The sequence below is a fragment of the Pongo pygmaeus genome, chromosome 7, assembly GCF_028885625.2.
Source record: "Pongo pygmaeus isolate AG05252 chromosome 7, NHGRI_mPonPyg2-v2.0_pri, whole genome shotgun sequence".
In the NCBI taxonomy this organism is placed as follows: domain Eukaryota; kingdom Metazoa; phylum Chordata; class Mammalia; order Primates; family Hominidae; genus Pongo; species Pongo pygmaeus.
The window spans coordinates 24,449,861-24,472,250 of record NC_072380.2 but is presented as its reverse complement, the minus strand read 5'-3'; the positions used below and the strand labels follow the sequence as shown (position 1 = coordinate 24,472,250).

The following is a 22,390-nucleotide window of genomic DNA, read 5'->3' as shown; positions in this document are numbered from 1 at the left end:
AATGCCACATGGAAAGAAAGCCTCTATCCTTGACAGTGATTTGATCGGTGGACTCTGGATTTCCTGAGGACTGAGCTTCACTTTTGAGGCCAGAGTGAGCTTATCTAGAACCTCATATTGCAAGGGTAAATGAACCATAAAGTTCCTCATGAGGAGACAGGCCTGTGGGGACCCGGTAAGTGATGGAAATGGGTGAAGCAGACAAATACAAGAAAAACTGTAGCTGTGATGATGAACTAAAGCATGTTCCCTGATTATGGAAACAGCTACTTTACTAGTTAGGATGATCTCTGTTGAAAGTGAGAGAAAATCCAACTCAAAATGGCTCAAACAATAAGGAAAATGTATGGCGCATATAATAAGGAGTACCAAGAAAGTGTGAAGTAACTCCAGCAGTCATTGATCTACCAATTCAATGACATCATTGAAAGGCCAGGTTTTATTCTTTTCATCCTTCTGCTCTATCTATCTTCTTCAGCCTTCATAATGACAGTGTGGAGCACAGCAGTACCAGCTAGAGTATTCAGATGCCCATATCCAGAAAAAGAGACGAGGAAAAATTTTCCAGAAGTGTCCTAACATAATTCCTCTCTCGTCTTACTAGCAAAAAAAAAAAAAAAGGGGAGGGGGAAGATTATAAAATCATCTCCAAGTTGACCACTAGCAAGGAAAAATGAGGTTATTTTAATTGACTTAAAGGGACAGGGATTTATCCATGAGATATTTAGGATATTCTTTCCTAGATGTGGGCAGGTGAACAAAATTAGGGTTCTAAAAGCCAGGAAAAAGGGGGTTATTTGGTAGGAAACCAATAGTGTTTGCCACATTACCCATCAACTAAGCTGACGGTTGCTATCGGCAATGTAATTCTATTGTTGACAAAGCATCGGATTACTTTTTGATTACATCTGACAAAGCTGGGAATCTATTGTTTATGCAAGATCTCTCAATTTTTAAATATTAGTAATACATTCAAAACATGTGAAAGTACTATGTGTCCAATATCATTCAGACCAAATATATTTGCAGTGCAGATATGGCCTACAGGTCACCAGTTTGCAACCTGTGGTTTATCCTAATAATTTAACTAAAATTTTCTCCATTTAAAAAGTGAAAACCACTTTAACCATGCCAGTAATTAATTATACAAATATATATGATAAAACATTTTTTAATTCATAGTTTTACTAAATTGTAGAAAACCTCAAATGATATAGCTAATAATGATTTCAGAAGCTAATCTAGGAAAGAGATCCACAAACCAGAATGTTTACATCATTTTCTTAACTGAGATTGTAATTTGACAATTTAATGGTTAAAACAATCAAGATGGTGCTACTCATTTAATGGATGTACAATTTTTCTTATTCCTCCAAGATTAGTGTGATGTTTTTGTTTTGTTTTCATTTGAGAATGAATCAATTCCTATTAAAGATTTTAACTTCAGAGATATTTCTTTACAATCATCTTCCTTCTTATAAGAATGGATAATTGAAATTTTAAATTCATGCAAAGGTTCTCAGGCATATGTTCCTCTTGAAAATTTTCTTTAGTCTCTTCAAAGTCTAACATTAACATTTTCTGATTCACCTTCTTGAGTCGAGAGCAAATACTGGTGAGATATAAGTATATTTCTCTGCCATCCAGATTTTCCAGTTTTCCAAATTGATAATTTAGCCATTAGTTCTGCTTAGCTGTTGCTTCATGCTTTTGGATTTGAGTCCTAAAAAAGACATAACTTTTAAATGATCAACTTTCTTCAAAAATTTAGATATTTACTATTATGAAGCTGAACTATAAAGAAATTAAAATTATCTGAAGTCAGTTTCTATTCCATAGGTCACTTGATACAGCAAAAACGAAGAAGTAGAAATGTGAGAGGATAGGAAGGGAGTGAGAAAAACACTACACTAAGATCTAAGTATCTATCTGGTAACTAGCATAATATGGAGAAGGTAGGGGCCCAGGAGGAGAGTTCTAGGATACTATACTTATTATTCTATGGGAGGTTTCTTCTCATGTTCATCCTTAGGGAATATTTCTGAGAAAATAAATAATATTGGTGTCTACATAGCTTTCTAGCTGAGAATCTTCTAATTTCTCTTTTTAATTATTGGCCATACTGAGAAGTAAGACATTCATGTCAGCACCCATCTCCAAATCGTACGGATACTGTTCTTAGTAAATTTTTTCTAAAAAGACATGGTGAGCCTTCTCTTGACAGTAGGAGATTATAATACAAAAATATAATAATTTGGCTACAGATCTCTTACCTTAGGTGTAGACATTGGATTATCCTTGAAAACAGTAGAGGCAAGTGCTTTTGTGTCTTTATGCTACATTAATTATAAAAACAAACAATGGTATGTCATTAGAAATGCTATGCTTGTCTCATCTTAGCTATATTTATTTCCTTAATGAAATTATTTAACTCTTTTTCACTCATTTAAATTCTACCCAACTTTCAGTGTCCAGTTCAAATTCCAACTACTCAACCAATGAATATTCATCCTACTTTAACCACTCCAAACCCATTGACTTTCTCCTCACCATATTTTTCTTGTCAGTGTCATTCTTCTTCATTCTTCTTGGGTGATACTACAAATAACAGTTGAAGAATTAAGTGCTCTATTTTTATATGACTTGTTTTCTCACTAAAAATGTGAAATTTCTTGAAAGAAGAAAATCTCAAATGTAGGTCTTTCTCATTTACCCACAGCAGAATACCAGGCACAAGAAAAATGCTCAGGAGCCATTTAATGAGTGAATGTACTGTAATTCTTCCTTGATGAGCACCTGACTCTTATTCCAGGTTTGCTTATATATGGCCCATTTTTCATACCCTACCTCCTACAGAAAACTATGACTAATATATATAAAGTAAAGTAAAATATCACCTAATAAAATTTTATCTCCTCTTAAACATCTAGAAATGAATCTTTGAGACCTCACAGAGCACAGCTATTTATCATTTCTCAATAATTACATAACAGCAATACTATTTTTAATAATAAAACATCAATATCCATACTAATTTATAGACAGTAAGTGGGCCTTGCTTTTTTTAGATATCCCTGCGACAAATGTGCTGTGATATCTCAAGTTAACCTCAAGAGCACACATCCTGATAACCCATGGATTTGGAGACAGTATTTGCAATGAGCAGATGAGAGATTAAAAATTCACCAATGACTATCTGATACTTACAAGCAAAGAAGATGATACAGGTGCCGGAATTGGCGGTGGTGGAAAATCTGGCTTTGTAATTAGCTAGTAAAAGGATAAACATTTAAATTCAAAGATAGGGTCCTGAAAATAGGTGTGCATAAATAAAAGGCTTAAATCATTTTCAGAAATGGAGAAGCCATGACCCCACCCATGAGAATATTGTAAAATATGAATTTGATTGCTTTCATTCAGTTGCACATAACACAGTTGAGACCTAAGTGCAATGTCAATAGGTATCTGATAAAGATGATTGCTATAAACTGTATGTTTGTGTCACCCCACAATTTCATATGTTGAAACTCTAATCCCCAGAATGGTGGTATTTGGAGGTGGGGCCTTTTGGAAACAATGAGGTCATGAGGGTGCAGCTGTCATGATAGGATTAATGCCATTATAAGAAGAAGCACAAGAGAGATGCTCTCCCTCTGCTATGTGAGGATACAATCAAAAGGCATCTGTCTACAAGCCAGAAGGCTGCTTCACCAGACACTGGATCTGCCAGCTCCTTGAACTTAGACTTCCCAGTCTCCAGAATGTGAGAAGTAAATATATGTTGTTTAAGCCACTCAGTCTATGCTAATTGAGTTACAGCAGCCTGAGCTGATGTAAACAGTGGTACTCTATTAAGCAGATTAGTCCTCTTCTTGTCACAAGTTGGCATGGAGTGGCATGCATGTTCGTATTTTATATTTCCAAAATATTTTGCAGAAGAATTTGTATTTTATATTAATATTCACATAGATTTCAATATTGTCCTGAAGAAATAATGAAGTGTTGTGGGCTATGACTTTCACCGATATTTCCTGGAGATTGAACTATGGTGATATTTAAGAGAAGTTGCTAACTCACAAAAGAGGCTGGGGGCTCATTCCTTTCTACTGGCAGATCATACACATGGGGTTTCATGTGACTCATCTGAAAAGAAGAGCAAATATTTCAGAATGAACCATTAGTTTCATAAGCACAGTTTTTAAGTAATTTTTAAGTAAGCAGACTTTTCAAGGCATGGAAGCTTGGAACTAAGCTGACACCAAGAGACCAGATAGAAAATCACAGTGGTCCAGCTGGCGTATTCCATAGAAGTATTTCCCAGGGCTGTAATGAAAAGTTTTCATCAAAAAATGATTACCAATGTTATTAACCAACTTCAGCTAAAATCTTTAAATTTACAGGACATGAGTAGGACATTTGGGTTATAAATATTACATGTATTATCATACAGACATACATATTTTTGTATCTATTGGTCAATTTGCAGAGAAATAACCTAGAGTCAGAGCTAGAGGGAGTGTGTGTGTGAGAGAGAGATAGAGAGTGAAGCAGAGACAGAGAGAGAGAGAATGAAGCAGAGACAGAGAGACAGACAGACATCCGGTATGTGCCTTCTTTGTTCTCTTTATTCTGTTTGCATTTCATGAACCCCGGCAAAGTAGCCTCAGGATTTTAGGGACTCTTTTGCGTTTAACAAAAGGCAAAGGAGACATTTCTGAATGTGTAATTGCAAAACGCTGCTGGGTAGAAATGATAGATAGGTAGTCGGGATAAGAGTGTGAGAGAAACGCAAAGTGGGGCCATGGTAATCACAGCCCAGACTATGTAGTTCACCTCTTGGGGTAGAACAGCCTTTACCATCTGGGGTTTCCTCTTCTGTTTGTGTGGCCTGGTGCCAGTGGTAGATAGTGGCCTGTAAGAGAGAAACACATGATATCAATTGACTTAGCAGCTCCTTCAGCATGACAGGGAAACTCGGTAGAAGATTCCCAACTTCTTTTTCCCATTGTGTCCTTCTTGCCTATTGCCTGGGTTTTTATCTGCTCCCTGGGTCATTTTTCAGTTTTTACCTCCCATCAGCCTCCTTCATTGCCTTGTAATTCATAATCACTACTAATTTTCTTTTTTTTCTCTACAAACCCCTGACTTCTAAAAATGATAGTGTTGAATCCAAATTTTATCTAAATTATGTTGTTTTATTAATGTCTTACTCAATATTAAAAAACTCATCATGAGTAAATAAGTCTTTCTTTAAAAATGCTAAAAAAAAAACCACCATTGTGCCAGAATCACGTTTGTGAGACCAACCCAGCCTCCACCACTTACTCTGCAAGACTGAAAGCATGTTTGCTAATAATCTCTCTGAGCTTGTTTCTATATCCATCAAAATGTGAAGTTCCTAACCTTGCAAAATTGTGTAAGGGTTAACATAAAACACTTTTCATCTGTAAAATGAAACTAATAACCACTTTATGAAGTTCTTGTGAAGTTTAAATGAGATAATAGATATAAAAGGTCTTAGCACAGGGCCGGGTATGGAGACTCACACCTGTAATCCCAGCACTTAGGGAAGCCAAAGTGGGTGGATCATTTGAGGTCAGGAGTTTGAGACCAGGTTGACCAACATAGTGAGACCCCGTCTCTACTAAAAATACAAAAATAGCCCGGTGTGGTGATACATGCCTGTAATCCCAGATACTCGGGGCTGAGGTAGGAGAAGTGCTTGAACCTGGGAGGTGGAGGTTGCAGTGAGCCAATATCGTGGCATTGCACTCCAGCCTGGGCCACAGATGCAGACTCCATCTCAAAAAAAAACAAAAAAGGGGGTGGGGCGGTGCTTAGCACAGTGCTTATCATATAGTGATCAATTAACGCTAGATATTATACTCTTACAACAAATTCAAAAAACTGTCATAATGAAAGTTAATATCACTCTTATTATTAAATATGGTGACTAACAGAAGGAAAAAAAACATTTCTAGATGTGAAGGATTTCTCAGTTAAAGGGAAACCCAGCTTCTGGTCCAAAAAGCCTGTATCTCCATTTATTTCTGAATATTAGAAGTAAACCAATTCAATTTGAAAGGGTAGGTTATACATTGAATTTAAAGTAAAATAGGGGTCAAAGAGTCCCTACGGCAAGATAAGATAAAGGATCACCTCTGATCTTTCTTCTGCTTTTCTCTGGAGCTCTGGTGCCGGATTACTATAGCGACCACCACAAAAACGACCGCCATTGGGAACAGCACCCCAACCACAATGGAGAAGTCTGCAGCAGAGAATAGGGGCCTGCTGAGGACTGCAGAAACACACGTCTGCACAACACACCAGTCCTTGTTTCTTTGCTTAGCACACATTCCAGCTACCCTTTTCTCTAATGAACATAAATTCCCATAGCCAGTAAAATGAAAATGTATTTTGATCAGGATAATTATATTCATATTAGGTAGAAGAAATACACATGAAATCTATAGGAAACATTTAACATGAAATAAGTTAAAAAAATCATAATATTGAGAATACTTAGAAGAGATAATATTTGTAACAATTGGGAAATGAGCTGGGAGATTAGAAGAGAATATACAGTAAGGAAGATGGCAAAGAAGAAATGAAACATTTTTGAAGAGCAGTCTTGGAATAAAACAGAGAAAAATAAACTAAAACTTTGAAAATACATTCCTGTCATTAGTAAATAAGAAGCTGAGGTGTGACTAAGAGAACTGATATACAAATAATTGAGTGTTCCACTGATGTTGGTCTACACTGGAATTAGACCGAAAGGAAGTTATGTGACCTTGAGAATGAGGAAATGGTTTGAACAAATATTCCTGGGCCTCCATGATGTTTTTTCTTATATTGACAAATTTAAATAATGAATATAACTACACTCTTTTGCTCTCAACTGTTCATTTCTCTTATAATAATCTGAAACCACAAGAGACCAGGAAGGAAAAGATTGAAGAACAATGCCAAAAGTTACTGTTCTCTTATTACAGAAATCAGCAAACCAATAGCATGATTAATATTTGTATAAATGCAAGAAAAGTTCACAAGTGTGAGCACACACACACATGCAGATAGAGGTAGACATATCAGAAGCAGAATTCTAGGTAAGACAATGACTTTAGTTCAAATATTCACTACTCGCCACCCTCCATAAGATTCCAATCCAAAAAGTCAAAGGAAAATAAAACAGTGAAGCATTCTGTTATAGTGTAGATACATTCAGAATGAAAAATATATACTTACTTGCACTAATATCAGAACTGTAACTAGTTTCAGAAGAATGACATATTAGCAGAGAAATACATGGGAATTTGGCAGTAATTCACAAATACACCAAATTTAAAAAGACATGGTCTGGAGCTAAAGTTGGGACATAGGACAGATGGAAGTATAATAACGAAAGGTTTGCAGGTGAAGATAGAAATCACTGAAGAGTAAGTGCAGCCTCTTCTTGTTTCTGGTAATGGTGGACTAGGAAATTGAGATCAACCCGCCCATTAAAAATAATCTTTAAATTTTTTGCAAACAAGTAAAGAAAAGCTTCCTAAAAGTATAAAAGTACTTAAATGTTAGATAAAATTACTTTGTAGAGATTAGTGAGTGGGCAAGGACCCAGAGAGACAGAAAATAATCCTAGATAGAAGTTCAGAAATGCAGAAAGAAATGAAAGGCAAATGAACCAATAGCAAACCCTAATGTAAACTGTGGACTTGGGGTGATAATGATGTGTCAATGTAGGTTTATGGAGTATTTGTTACCATCAACAAATACTCCACGAGAATGGGGGATGTTGATGGCGAGGGAAGCCGTTCAGGAGTGGGAGTTGCTGGGTATATGCCAACTGTCTGTGCTCTCCCTTCAATTTTGCTGTGAACCCAAAACTGCTCTGCAAAAGAAAGTTTATTTTTCTAAAAAAGCAAAGGAAGTGGGAAGTTTTAGGGTGGGTAATCATTACAATACAAAAGAAATGCATAACATCCAAGTTAATAAAATAATAGAACCAATAAGTCTATAAGAAAGTAAGAAAGGAGAGCAAAGGGAATATAAACAGGAAAGACAAATAGAAACTATATAATCGTGGATTTATACCAAAGTATATCGGTAATTACATTTAATTTAAACGGACAATGTTCCTCAGTTAAATAAACAAAAACCAAAGATGTGAGTACTACTAAAAAATATATGTGCATGCTTTCTTGAATAAAAGAAAAAAGACTTAAAATGTGATTCAGAAAAGATAAAGATAAAAATATGGAAAAATATTATTTCAGTGCAAATACAGACCAAAAGAAATATGTTACAGCTATATGGTCTCCAGGAACTGTAGATTCTCAAAGGTAAGAAGTGCACTAGATAGACACAGAACCATTTCATAATGATACACTGTTCATTAATTTGGAAGAAGCAATACTCTAAACTTGTATGTATATAATAATATGCTCTCAAAGTATAAAAGTATTGATAGAGCCAGAAGTAGTACTCAAATTCACAATTATAGTGGGGGTATTTTAACACTCCTAGCACAGTAATTGGTAGAACAAATAAACAATGTTAGGATTAATTTATATATCAGACAATTAATAAACTTGATAAAATATCTGGAGGATACTACAGAACACATGTGTGAAAAAATCACAGTCCAATATCACCCATGAATATAAAATAAATGCAAAAAATACAAATTCTTCCAGAGAATATATTGAACACTCTCCAATGCACTTTATATGACCAGCATAACCTTGATAACAAAATTCAGCAATTTTTTCAATATGAAAAAATCAGTCTAATATCACCCAAGAATATAAAATAAGAGTAAACATCCTTCAGTATATAAAAGAGATATTATCTCTAAGTTAGCTTTATTCAAAGGTCGCAAAGTTATATAAATGTTCACAAACCGATTGATTTATTTGACAGTACTAATAGAGTAAAGGGGAAAACATTTTAATAAATAAGGAAGTATTTGATAGAATTCTTAGAAACTTGAAAGAGAACTAGTGGACCTTAATCCAATCACTAGAATGCATGATCTTGAAAGCATAAGGTAGAGAAAAAGAAGAAAATGAGCATAGAAAAATTTCATACATACAAACTGATAATGATGTGTCTGGGTATGTTTATGGATGTAACAAATGTACCTCTCTGGTGACAGTGTTCATAGTGAGGGAAGCTGTGTTTCCTGTGTTTAAAAACTTTATATACATGGAATTATATAACTAAAAGTTGTTGTTTAAAGATGTGTATTTAGGAAGCAAAACTACAAAGAAAAGTAACAAAATGATTATGACAAAAGACAGATTAATGGTCAACCCTTACAGAAAAAGGGGAGATCAGACTGAAAAGAGGCAGGAAAGCAGATGTCTGGGTCTATTTCTTGGCCTTTATTATATTACATGAGTGTTCATTTTGTAATCATCAGGTTTGCCTTTATATTTACATGTCTGCTCTATTATGTTACACACAAAAAGATGGTGTTAACAATAATCTCGAAAGCCAATGGCTGTGTAGGGCAGTGCTCTTAACCTTTGTCATGCTGTAAATCATTTTGGCAGTCTGATAAAGCCTATAAACCCCTTTTCTGAGTGTTTCTAAATTCATTCATAAAAGGCATAAGATTTAAAGGAAGCTATTGATGTTGATATACAGTTGTCAAAATATTATAAAACAATTTATGATATAGTAAAATATGTGTTTATTAACCTCTGAAATAATAAGTTCTAACAGTGGATCAGTAACTACCAAAATTTCAAACAAATGATACTCATGGGGTATTTGGAGATACATTCAACAACTGCAGTGAGATATTAAAGTCTTTGTAATTTCTATTGGTGACAAAGTCATGGAAGATTGCTAATACTATTATGGTTTATAAGCCATACATTCCCATAATTGTAGAAAATTCTAAACTTTAGAATTTAATGAAAATAAAAATGTAATGTTTTCCCATTCAAGTTTAGATTTAGGACCATAGCTATAGTAAAAATTGTCATCCTCTAGGGTCTGTCCTCTTGTTGCAAGGACGCTTCTGAACTAGGAAATGTTCCTCAGTCTGTCTGAGGCTTTCCTCGACGGTTAGATAAGAAATAGCATTGAAAGGGCACCGAACCCACTAACACAATGCCCTAAAAAAAAATAAGGCTTGGGGGATAAAGTTGAATTCTGATGCAGTGGTTTCAACAAACACAGTAAGTTGAGAAAAGCTTCCACTGTATGTATTTTGAACTTCTCCAGCTACCTCCTTATCCTGCTAAAATACAAATTTCATGTAATATACTGTAAATTTGTATCGCTAGTCCTCCAAGTTTAAAATTTTGAGAAATACTTTTAACAGTGCTTATCAGAATTAATTCAACCTTATTGGATGATAACTAAAGAAAAAGCATCAGTCGAATCAAGAGATTAGGTATAAAATAACACATAGAAGTAGAAGTATACATAAAATGTATACTTTCAGAAAAGGAGTATAAAGAATCAAATTTAGGGTACTCTCAATGCAATTAAAATATAGACTGTAAAAAAACTTAGATATGAAACAGAGAAAACCAACTGGGATAAAAAAATCTTTCAAAGAGACATAAAAATGCCACTGAATACTTTTAAATGTCATTATAGGTAATAAGAGAATTAACATTGCTAAAAAATTTATATTATGATACAGAGAATAATCTTGAAAAACTTCCCCAGAATTAACAAGAAAAATGACCCAATATGGAATATAATATGGAGATCACACAGTGGAGATATTTTGTATAAATAATTTACATTTCTGAATCAGAAACCAGAAAACTGAAAGAAAATAAATTTTAAAACCTAAAACAACAGAAACATTTCTTAAACTGAAGAAAAAAAGCAAATCCTCAGTTTAAAGAAACTCATTAGGTAGCATCATAATGGAAAGAGAACATCACCCAGGAATAAAATAGTGATTCATTTTGATTAAGTAGTAATTAAGTAATTAATTCTAGAAGCATTTAAGCAAAAACAAACCTAATGACTTTTCAAAGGGTGTTATTTAACATCAACAGAAATCAGTCTGGCCTTGTTTTTTGGTTTTTTTTTGACATTAAATATAAGCATCTACTTTAATAGAGTTATGAATGCAAAATTATGATTTAAAAAAATCAAATTCAATCAAACCTGCTATGCATGCTATGATATAGAATATTAATTGAAATATTAAAAATATCTGGCAACAGAAATACCTTCTCATAAGTACAACTTACAAAGTTTTATGTGGATGCATTGTTACAACAGGAAGAAATTACTCATAGAGGTGACTTAGCAAATCAATAGATATATCAAAATAAAGCAGTCAAGAAAGTCATAGTTTAAAAGGATTTTTAGTGAGCATTGAAACCATTAAAGAGTTTTCTAATTAAAATAGTTGATTATGTTCATGCCCCTTTCAAAATGCATGACAAATACATGTGTATATAATAAAATCTTAGGGCACTACAAAAAATAATTTTAAAAATCTTCAGAAAGATAGGAAGTTAAGGGATTTATGTGGATGGAAACAGAATATAGACTAAACATCAGAAATAAATGTTCTCTCTTGAAAAGTCTAACAATCTGAATTTGGGGCAGATATCTCACTGAGGTCTACTTCATCTCCTGTGTATATAGAACGAGATTGGCTCATCACCTGAGATCAAAATCCTAAGAATTTTTCTCAGTTTCTGAAAACAGAGGATTCAGGAACATAAACAGGAGGACAGAGGCTTCCTCTAGATACCTACACTATATCAGACAGAGAGGGAAGCGTCAATGAGATGCTGATGAGGAAAAGCAGGTCTCTCAGGAAAAAATGTGGTGATGAGCTCCCTCCTCAGGGTAAAATGTTCCTCATCGTAACAACTGGAGGTGGGTCCCCACTCTGGCTCCTTCCCACCCTGAAGACCTATAGGCAGATCTGCCTACCTGCCCATAGAGCTCCCAGCCAGATTCCCCCATCAAGAGAAATATCAGTAGGTACAACAGCACACACAAATGCAGAGAAATCCCATGTGAACTAATCCAGCTCTACCAATTCCACATTGAACTAAGGATCACATATCCTGAAGAACAGTAGTACAACAGAATACAAGTGACGCGGTGACAGAACAGAACAAACCAACTCAAAAGAAACAGACAATTCAAAGAATAGAACTGAACGTACAAAAATAATCGGTCATATTCTTAGAGAGTTTTATGAGGATATTACATTTTTCCATTAAGTTGAGGCTGCTATGAAAATGGAAGTCCTAAAGTAAGAAAATTTGTGAAATTAAAATAACATTACAAATATAAAGGTTGAGGAAATTTTTTTGCATGTGCAGTGAAAACAAAGACATGGAAAATATAATTAAAAGGTGTTGAGATTTGGGGGATAAATATTGTGGATTCAATATCTACAGAACAGAAATTTCAAGAAGAGAGAAAAGAGGCAATGAAATCTCATATAATACAAAATAAAGGCTTGGAAGAGGAGAGCAATTTTCTCAGCTTAGATGTGTAATGTTACCTACAGAAGACCACTGAGGAGTCATCGCAGTTGGGAGGGCTCCATCCTTCCTCACATTGACACTGGAGCTCATGGTCACACACCTAGGGGAGCAATGATCCTGTTACTGTCCCCGCTAGGCTGACCAGAAACTCAAGGCCCTAATCATCCATAATAAAGTTCATGCAGAAAAAGGAATAACCCCAAGCTCCAGGCTTCCATCTATCTACAAAAAGTATGAATGAATGAGAGGCATTTCATGAATGATTCCCAGAAGAAATTTCTCCTTGAACCATGCTACTGAAGGCTTGGATAAACTTTAGTAATTATCATCATTTAATGCTGAAAACATTCCTTTAGCTTTCTTATAACTGACCTAGAACGTCATAAGATTCAGAGAGCTTAGGGAAACATATTTTCAGAACTTACAGCATGTCCTTTGCACTTAGATGAGCAATTGGTTGATTTGTAGGCTGTCTCAATATCCACACATTCTGCATTAATGCAAACCTGAAAGTGATGTAGAAAACATGAAGCTTCATCTTCTCTGAACGTAGATGAGAAAGTTGAGGTCTATGTGAAGAGGCTAGCAGATGTTGTTTAAGGTGGCTCTGCCAGGAGGCTGATGTAGAAGAAGGGAAATAGAGATGGGCTCTGTTGCTTACATTATCCTCTCAGTTAAACCAACCCAAAAAGGTTGATAAAGTCTATCTAAGCATTTATGTATTTTTAAAAATCCAAACAACTCTATATCCCAGAAGCAATGACTATGCAAGAAGTTAAGGGATAAGCAATAATGAGATGATCTTAATGCCAGTGGACCCAGGAACATCTCAATTCTGCCCTAGTCCCAGTACCTTCCTCCCTTAAGGCCCAAGCACCGCAACACCCATGCCAGGTCATGTGATAATGTCTCAATGTCTTTAAAGGCTTCAGCACTAGAAAATACAAGGAAATTAGTAAAACCTGGAAAACGCAATTAAATATTATATTTTATATAAAATTCCTTGCCCTTGATGCTGGCATATATTTCAGGAAAAATGGGGGAAAGGAATAAGTTTAAATACTGTGGGTACTTCTTATAGGCAACACCTAATATTTTAATGTCAAATCAGCAGATTTATAAACATTGCTAAATTTTTATTTTCAGCTCCAGGGGTTCAGAGACCACGTATGAGCAATACCCACACTGAACCACTAAGATAATTTTGGACTCATCATTGGATAAATTTATATTTAAATAGCCAAATCAGTTTAAGTAAATAAGATAATATTTTGAGGCTTGGCTTTACCACAGTGAAAAATCAGGGGAACTCTTTGGTCATGTGGATATCTTAGTGAGTATATAAAGAGGGTAATTCTAATCTCTTATGAGAGACAAACCTCATGGTCAAAGTTCGTGAATTGATTGGCCCTAGCTAAACAGTACTTGTATTTAAGTTCATTATATTATTAATGATATACAAATCTGTTAAATGAAGCCCAGTATCACATACACTGGCACTTTCAGTGAGTTTTCAGACTTCGTCTATGAAAGTCAAACGGATGCTACCGTGTGTTATCTGCATGACGATGTGATACTCTTCTTGAAATCATGACTATGAGAGTCTATCATTTCCAAATTTCACCACAGTGTTTGAGAATGTTAATGTCAGTGCTTATTCCTGCTATTTACTAGATTCTGCGCCATTTTCATTTCTGTGTTCCAAATTCAAACTCTATGTGTTCTATTAAGGCATGGTGAACCCCCAAATCAGGAAACAAGGCACGTAGTGAATAACCGAGGGGCAAAACAATAAAGCATATCAAAGTAAAAAACACTATTTTGAGTGAAAGCCACAATTTCAACTTACCTTGTTATCGCCACACTTAGTTCCATTGGCCACCATGCCTATTTCTTGACTTGTGTCTTCAGGATCAAATGTTTTACATGTCAGGAAAGTCACTATCCGTCCTTTCCAGGGCAAATTATCCGACCCACCTTGACAGAACAACTTCCCACACATGGTATCACTGAGGAAAAAGCCAAAATTTATTGTAGGATTCAAATTGCAGTTTTATATAAATGCTCTAGGACTATGGATATTTAACTGATGGTATTTTTCCCTGTAGCCGAGACTCTTAGTTGTACTTTACACTCATTTTCCCTTATTTCTCAGTAATAGGATGCCTGAACGTTAGCACAATATATTATTGCTCAAATAAACAGCATTACCCAGATCCCTGTACACCTAATTTTTGCCAGTTGCCTAAGTGCTGGCCCATGAGAAGAAAACAGAATCTTAAGCACAAATTCTAGAAGGTGGCCTTAAATGAGGAATTATCTTCTATTTCTCAACATTTTCTTATTTTTTGCTGATTGGAGTATGATAGCTGGAGAAGCTATCATAGGCCTAGAGAAACACATGGAAATGAAGGTCATGTGGATGATGGAGCTAGAGGATAAAACATGGATTCCTAACATCATGGAGGCATCTGAGACATCAATTTCTATCTTGTTTCAGATAGGTTACTCATTTATTTGTACAACTGGCTGCAGAATAATTCCACCAAAAGAAAGCCCAAGTCTCCACTATAATGCTGTCAGAACAAAGCTGAGCCTCCCTTGACACTGCAAGGCATCAAGTGGAGTTACTAAAAGAACCGTCTCCCTGAAGGTGCAGATTAAACTGCTCAACACTCAATCAAGCCATTCATTTACTGCCAACGGGACTAAAAGACAATAAAATGGAAGTCAATTGCTTTATGCAGAATTCAGAAGAGGGCTGTGAAAAAAGTATCTGGAAACTGATGGCATCAGATTTTTTGATATCTTTTGGCTGTAGAAAATATGTTTGAGGAGTGGAGAAAGGTATATATTCTCTCAAAACTTTGAGAGTGTGTTTTTCTTGAATCATTTAGGTAAAGCCATAAAGGATGGCTTTAGGGCACAGGGAATTTCAGGCTAACTCTTCACTATAGCCAATGACTACTGAGAAGTGACTAGGAGGGTAGTTTGCGGGGTGAAGGAGCTGCTTGAGCCACTAGTTGCAGAAACTAATGCTCATGTAAAGAGTTACATGGGACAATGTTGTGTGCACAGACTGCAGAGGAAAGATGGTGAGACCTACTCTTTTCCCATTCACCACCTATAGTTGCCCTTCCTCTGGCCCTCACATACTGCCTTTTACATAATTTCCTCTTTTGAATCTGCCCTGATTTCCTATAAAGAAGAGACCACAAGACCACAGAAAATGATTGTTCTTTAGGCACAGATTCTCCCAAGAGATAACCCTATAACCAAAGTATAGTTTGGTAATATCTGTCATTCAGCGAAATTCATGTCCAATAGACAAACTTTGGGAAATGTTGATCTTGTGCAACCTCTTGTTATAAATTATTTGGTATGTGTAAAATTTAGAGCAGGTACAAAGAGTTTAATCTATAATTGAATTTTAAAAGTCATCTTAAAATTGCAGAATTAAAAATAAACCATAGGAAAAATCCCAAGTTCTTCTGGTGTGGTGTTCTATAGTGTTTTCCCAGATATCAGTACTAAAACTAACAAACTCTTCAGATGAATTGTCAATATTTTCTTATTGTATTTTTTCTTTATGTAATTCTACTGAAAGTTTAAATGAAACTGTTTGAGCACTGCATCTGTTATTCCTCTGGGTAGATAAATATTTCTACTCTGAATCTTACAAGGAAAAACATGAGATTGAGAAAGCATCTGATTTATACTGGGAAATCCCTGGACAAATTTCTAACCAGACCCATTCTTTGTTGCATGTTCCATCACAACCATTCATTCTACCCAACAATGACTGTGCTTTGTGTCATCTGAAGCACCCACCATGAGATACTTGAAGGAAGAAGCCATTTCTTATTTGTCGTTTTAGACTCGGTACCTAGCCCACATCATGGCACATAGTAGTTACTCAATAAATGTTTGTCAAATGATTGATGACCAAATGCACTTTCCATTTAACTGGAATAAATCAGAATGTGTAGCTGGAAGTGTACCATTGCTCTAGTCTGTGAAGCAGGAAGGTTCAGACAAGGCCACTTACTTTGCTTTGCAGGGAATGAGTGTGTCATCCACTCTGCGACAGTACCCATACTTTGACCCACCTTCATTCCTGTTGTAACATGACTTATCTGCCACCTCAGTTCCTGGGACCCGAATCAGTCAGCAGGGAAAAGAAAATAGATTTTTGAGATTCAAGAGATATTTGAAAATAAAAGATTTTAAAAATTCAGTGCTGGAAAGGGATTTATAAAATATAAAACAAGCAAGAAAAATACTATTTTAGCATAATTCCATTGACCACTCCTAGAAACATAGGCTGTAGTAATTTGGTATCAAATGAGCTGGCTGGAATTACAAATAATCTTTTAAATAATCTGTTACTCTGTAACAAACTCCTACTATGTGCCAGGTACAAAAATAGGCATCACATATTTCATGTCTCAGGTGATCTTCCTCAAATCTCCATCAGACAAAACACATTGTTAAGAGCTCAGGCTTTAAGCAAGACTGAGTAACTGTGTGAACATGTGCAAGTGTCTTAACCCCTCAGTTTTCTCATCTGTAAAATAAGGATATATAATTTATATTTATGTGAATATATATTTAATATTATATTTACACATACATAAAAGTGTGTATATACACACTATATATGACAGTACCTACCTCAAAGAGCTGTTTTGAAGATTAAATTACTTAATATAGGTGAGCCACTGAGAACAGTGTCTGGTCAGCAGTACATGGTTGACAAATACTAGCCATTCTTATTGCCATTCTCAATTTATTAATAAGGAAACAGAATCCTATCAAGTCACAGAGAAAGACCTATGTTCCTTCTCTGTGCTGAGGTACCCTCTCTTCAAGAACAAGTAATTCTGTCATAAATGTTTGGAAATTTTGAGTCTAGCCTTTGACAAACAGCAAGCTAAGTTAAAATAAACACCTATGAAGATACTGCACTGTTTTTAAGAAATACTTTTAAACGAATTTCATGTTTCAATGTGCAAGATAAAATAAGTTTTGTTACTTTTTATTATTTGTATCTTAGTAAAATGTATTCATGTTTTATTATAATACAATATCTACAGGGAAGAATCATTAGTCATGAATAATCAGGGAAAAGCATTATATTCCTAATCTGAGACTTCAGAGTTATTGCTGCTAATATTGCAGAATGTATCACTCATATATCTGGCATCATGCTGTTTTATGACTTCTTGCCAATTAACAATATAGCTGTCCTTTCCCCAGGCATTAAATTTTCTAAAGCATCACAGCTGCAAAAATTGTATTGAATTAATGCACTTTATTTAACTAATCCATATATTTTAGATTTTGAGATGTTTTTCAATTATCCACTATCATTAAAAAATGCTGGCTGAAAAATCCTCATAATTATTTGAGTACAATTGCTAGGAGAAGGAGTAAAAAACAATTATTTTTAGATTTTGTGTATGCATTTTTCTCTCCGTAAAGATGATGCTAACTTGTATATTTACCAGCAGTGTACGAAGGGAGTTGTTTGGTTATGTTTTCAGTGACACTGAACATTAACATCTGTAGCAAACTTTTGCCAATTAGCAAATGTAGAAGATTAACTTGTTTTCATTCAGGTTTTGTATATTGCTAACGAGTTAAAATGATTTTAATTTTATAGGACGTTTGTATTTCTTCTCCATGACGAATTGCCTGCTTATGTCTTAGCCACATTTTCAATACTTGGAATTACAATTGATTTGTGGGAATGATTTGATGCCAAAAAGAATGATTTTTAAATTACTTACAAAGTTGCAAGACTTTTCAAACTTCCCAGATTAATTTAAAATAAATATGTGATCCTCTGTGAATTATAAAATTTGGAATTTTATTTAGGAAAATTGTTTTCTCTGGCCTTTTATAATGGCTGTTATTTAAATGTGTGACTTAAGAGGTCTACTCCATTTCGTGATCAGATAAATATGTTCAATGTTAATTCAATAGACAATTTTGAGCTTTTTACTAAGGCCAGGCACTGTGCTGGCAGGCACTAGGAATACAACTGTGAACAATGTAGAAAACGTCCCTGTTCCAGGAAGTTTACAGATTTGCCGAGGAGACTAATCATAAAGTCAGACAAAGGAGGGAGGAGGGTAACAGTTAATATTGTTTGCAGTTAATATTTACTACAAGATAATAAAGGCGATGCTCAGAACTTCACCTCTGTGCTAAAGATTTTCTTTCTCCTGGTTTTTGCCGTATACTGAAGTTAGCCAAGGAAACATGAGCCTCTTAACCAACAATCAATTTTGTTTCCACCTTTAACCTTACACATCCACGAAGTGGAGGCAAGATTGCTGAGGCCTGGTTCCAGGATAACAGTGAGCTTGCTGACATACTAAGGGCATTGAGCTTTGCTCCTGTAGCCAAAGACAGAGAAGTTTACAGGGAGGTTTTTCTAGGGTCTTGTCTATTTGTTTCCCAGGTTTCTTGTTTTCACAGTGCATTGTAAGTCAGGACTTTTTGTTGATTTTCTCAATCTTGTTTTAGCTCTATTTTCAGGAATTATGAAAAGTCTCTGGCATGCAGTGACCCCTTTCAAATAATTTTAGGAATATGTAGATTTCTCTATTTTAATAAATATTGTTTCAGTCACTTAAGTAGGAATCTGAAACTGTATTAGGAAGGGGGTATGGCAATTAAATACATGTACATCATACACATTATATCCAGAAAGTCCAAATAACTGGTTTTTAAAAACTTGCCTTTTTTTTTTTTTTCAACTTAAATTTTGTATCCTCTGACCAACATCTCCCCACCTCCTCTCTGTCACACCCTGGAAACCAGCATTCTATTTTCTGCTTCTATGTGTTCAACTTTTTTAGATTTCACAAATATAAGCTAGATCACTTATGATCTAAAATTGACTTTCTAATAAAGTTTTTTTATTTTTTTTTAATTTTTTTTGGAGACGGAGTCTGGCTTTGTCACCCAGGCTAGAGTGCAGTGGTGTGATCTCCACTCATGGCAAGCTCCGCCTCCTGGGTTCACGCCCTTCTCCTGCCTCAGCCTCCCGAGTAGCTGGGACTACAGGCGCCTACCACCGCGCCTGGCTAATTTTTTGTGTTTTTAGTAGAGACGGGGTTTCACTGTGTTAGCCAGGATGGTCTTGATCTCCTGACCTCATGATCCGCCCGCCTCAACCTCCCAAAGTGCTGGGATTACAGGCGTGAGCCACCGCGCCTGGCCAAAGTTATTTAATACTATATAAATTGCTGTTTAAATTTTCAGAGATCTCTTTAAACTTTTATTTTTCAAGTTTTCATGGTGCAATTAGAGAATATGGTCTCTAAAATTTTGGTATTATGGACAAAGTGACCATTTAAGAACTTTCACTTTTCTTTATTGCCTTTCTGCATTTCTTCTCTTTTTTCATCTTTTCTTATTTCTGTCCCATCCCATAGTACTTCTGCCACCCCTGCACACACACACACGCCCGCACACACACAGATTTCCAAGGGTTTATGATCTTAGTAGGGCTGCCAGATTAAAAAAAAAAGACACCCAGTTTAATTTGAATTTCAGATACACAAATAATTTTAGTATGAGCACACCTCAAATATTGCATGGGATATACTGATGGTAAGACAAAAAGCTTTGTTGTTAATTTGAAGTTAAAATTTAACTGGGCCATCCTTATTTTTATTTGGTAAATCTAGCAACCCTAAAACCAACCTCAAATCTTAAAACCTTTCCATGATTTTGAGTTCAAAGTTTCTAAGAAGGATAGGACAGAATGGTCCTTTGGCCATGGTTGAACACTGTCATCTGAAATGATTTTCCTTCACACATGCACAGGGGAAAGGATTTATCCTCCTACCTGGTCCCCACAGCTCTGTGCACTGCTCCTGCAGTGTGGGGCATGTCCCCATCAAACAGTGGCCCTTCCCATGATGGCAAGGGAAGCCATTGACTTGGAATCTATCATCAGGACAATTACCAGATTTACCGTCACACATTTCAGGCAGGTCGCACTCATCTTTTGCTGGTCTGCACACCATCCCAGCCTTTTTCAACTGCAGAAAAACAAAAATGGAAGGCTTTTTGTTTTCCCTACCTGCTTTACCCTAATACCTCAAATTAACACAAATATTTTCATTTGGACTTTTTGGGCATAGTAGTTGGAGGTGTCATTTCACTGAAGCTTACATCGTCATTATAAATTAAAGCCATGATCTGTTATATCACTTCTATTAATATTGGTTAATGCCCTAAGTTTTTAAGCAATATTTCTGAATTTGTATCAAAAACACCAAAGAAACATAATGTAGAAAAGTACAGGACAAAAAAAAAAAAACAAACAGGCAACAACTTAGATTAAAAAGAAGGGAGTTATTTCTCCTTTTGTTGAATGCATCTCTGTCAGGAACTCCAAGGAGATTTAAATCTGCAACTTCAGAGATTTACTGGTGAAGTGGATCTTCGGTATTCAAGGAGATAAGCTTACAAGCACCAGATCAGCAGACTCAGACTTTCCCAGGCCTCGAGTTTCCTAATCCTTAATCCCTTTTATTGTAGGTTCAGCTATTTCCTTTCAACTCGCTGCTTCCATAGAATGACTTATCATGAGGGAAAAATAAGCAAATATTCACTTGATATATTAACTCAGTTGTAATCAATTACTGCGAATCTTACTCTTATTTGCTCAGAGAAACTTTAGTGAAACAAATTCTGCCATTCCTGCAAAACTGAGAAAGCATGTTTGTTTGTTGTTTTCCTTACCAACAGGAGCAGGTATGTTTTCAATGCGTCAAATAACTGAATATCTTAATACCAGTGACGGGATCAAATCCAAATATCAATGCAAGCATGTGAGATCCTACAAATTCAACCCAAGGCTCCAGTCAGACCCTTTCTTACCAGATACCAGACAAACCATGCTTGTATCTTCTCTCATGTCTTTGCTGTTTCTGTGCCCTCATTTGGAAATTCTTTTATGTCTAAATCTCTTCTGTCTAAAATCTTTTTTTTAAGTCCAGTTGAAAGCCCGTTTTCCCACCAAGTCTCCTCTGACATCTCCAATGCAAATTGCTGCTCCTGCTTTCTTCATGTGCTTGGGAAGAGCCTTGAATTCAGATTTGGATGACAGGAATTTGAATCTCAGCTTTGCACATGTCTGAGTGCTGAACTTTAGAAAATGGATTTAATCTCTCTGAAAATCCCTGTCCTCATCCAACATCTACTTTACAAGGCCATTGTGAAAATCAAGTGAGACTGTACATTAAAAGCTTAATATATCATTATGCTATCTACATGGCCATTGAATCACACGTTATATTTTCATATGTTTCATATATGTATATCATTGCTGTAAATAGTAAGAAACTGGATACTTTTTATCTACCATAATCTCTAACAAATAGCATTTACTAAACACTCTTTGAGTACTGCTTAAGTTCTCAAATTTACTTCCTTTGGAACTTCTTTCTTTCCTGTCTCTCTGACATAGAAACAAAATTACAACAAACATTCCCTATAACCTGGTATACCATATATGCACATTCATGCTGCAGTTACAGATCATTTAAAATGTATGAAATTCTGTGCTAGGTGAAAGTGAATCCATCTTCTGGCCTTAGGAGTCAATCTAAGTATGGAAACAAACCCTCACAATATAGAACGACATGCAACAATAGAAAGTTAAATACTAAACTTGAAGGACAATTCAGAAAAGCACCACAGAGAACGTGAAATGGCATATTTAGAAGAATATCACCCTGAAGTGGCTTCAAAGATTGAAGATAGGGATACTCCCACACTACTCAGAATAAAACCTCTTCCACCACACACATTGTTAAAGGGAGATACAATCAGTTTTGTGAGATTCGACATGAGAAAGCCATGGAGCATGAGAA

General features: G+C 35.5%; 1 protein-coding gene across 11 annotated transcripts in view; it reads right to left on the bottom strand.

Moving 5' to 3' along the window:
* Positions 1-1,155: 1,155 nt before the first annotated feature.
* Positions 1,156-22,390, bottom strand: part of ADAM28 (ADAM metallopeptidase domain 28) — a 94,465-nt gene continuing 73,230 nt past the window's right edge. For 2 of the 11 annotated variants that reach the window (XM_063669370.1, XM_063669365.1), the window contains exons 14-26: positions 20,356-20,551; positions 16,540-16,642; positions 14,341-14,500; positions 12,917-12,997; positions 12,513-12,591; positions 6,160-6,268; positions 5,683-5,802; positions 4,834-4,912; positions 4,078-4,143; positions 3,208-3,270; positions 2,551-2,598; positions 2,274-2,336; positions 1,156-1,723 (exon numbers count right to left, since the gene is read on the bottom strand). In XM_063669370.1, the coding sequence (XP_063525440.1) occupies positions 1,703-1,723; positions 2,274-2,336; positions 2,551-2,598; positions 3,208-3,270; positions 4,078-4,143; positions 4,834-4,912; positions 5,683-5,802; positions 6,160-6,268; positions 12,513-12,591; positions 12,917-12,997; positions 14,341-14,500; positions 16,540-16,642; positions 20,356-20,551 (1,188 nt within the window). In that variant the 3' untranslated portion in view covers positions 1,156-1,702. Of the gene's footprint in view, positions 1,724-2,273; positions 2,337-2,550; positions 2,599-3,207; positions 3,271-4,077; positions 4,144-4,833; positions 4,913-5,682; positions 5,803-6,159; positions 6,269-12,508; positions 12,592-12,916; positions 12,998-14,340; positions 14,501-16,539; positions 16,643-20,355; positions 20,552-22,390 lie in introns of those variants that run through there. The other 9 variants (XM_063669366.1, XM_054498386.2, XM_063669367.1 and 6 more) reach the window with 9 other exon arrangements.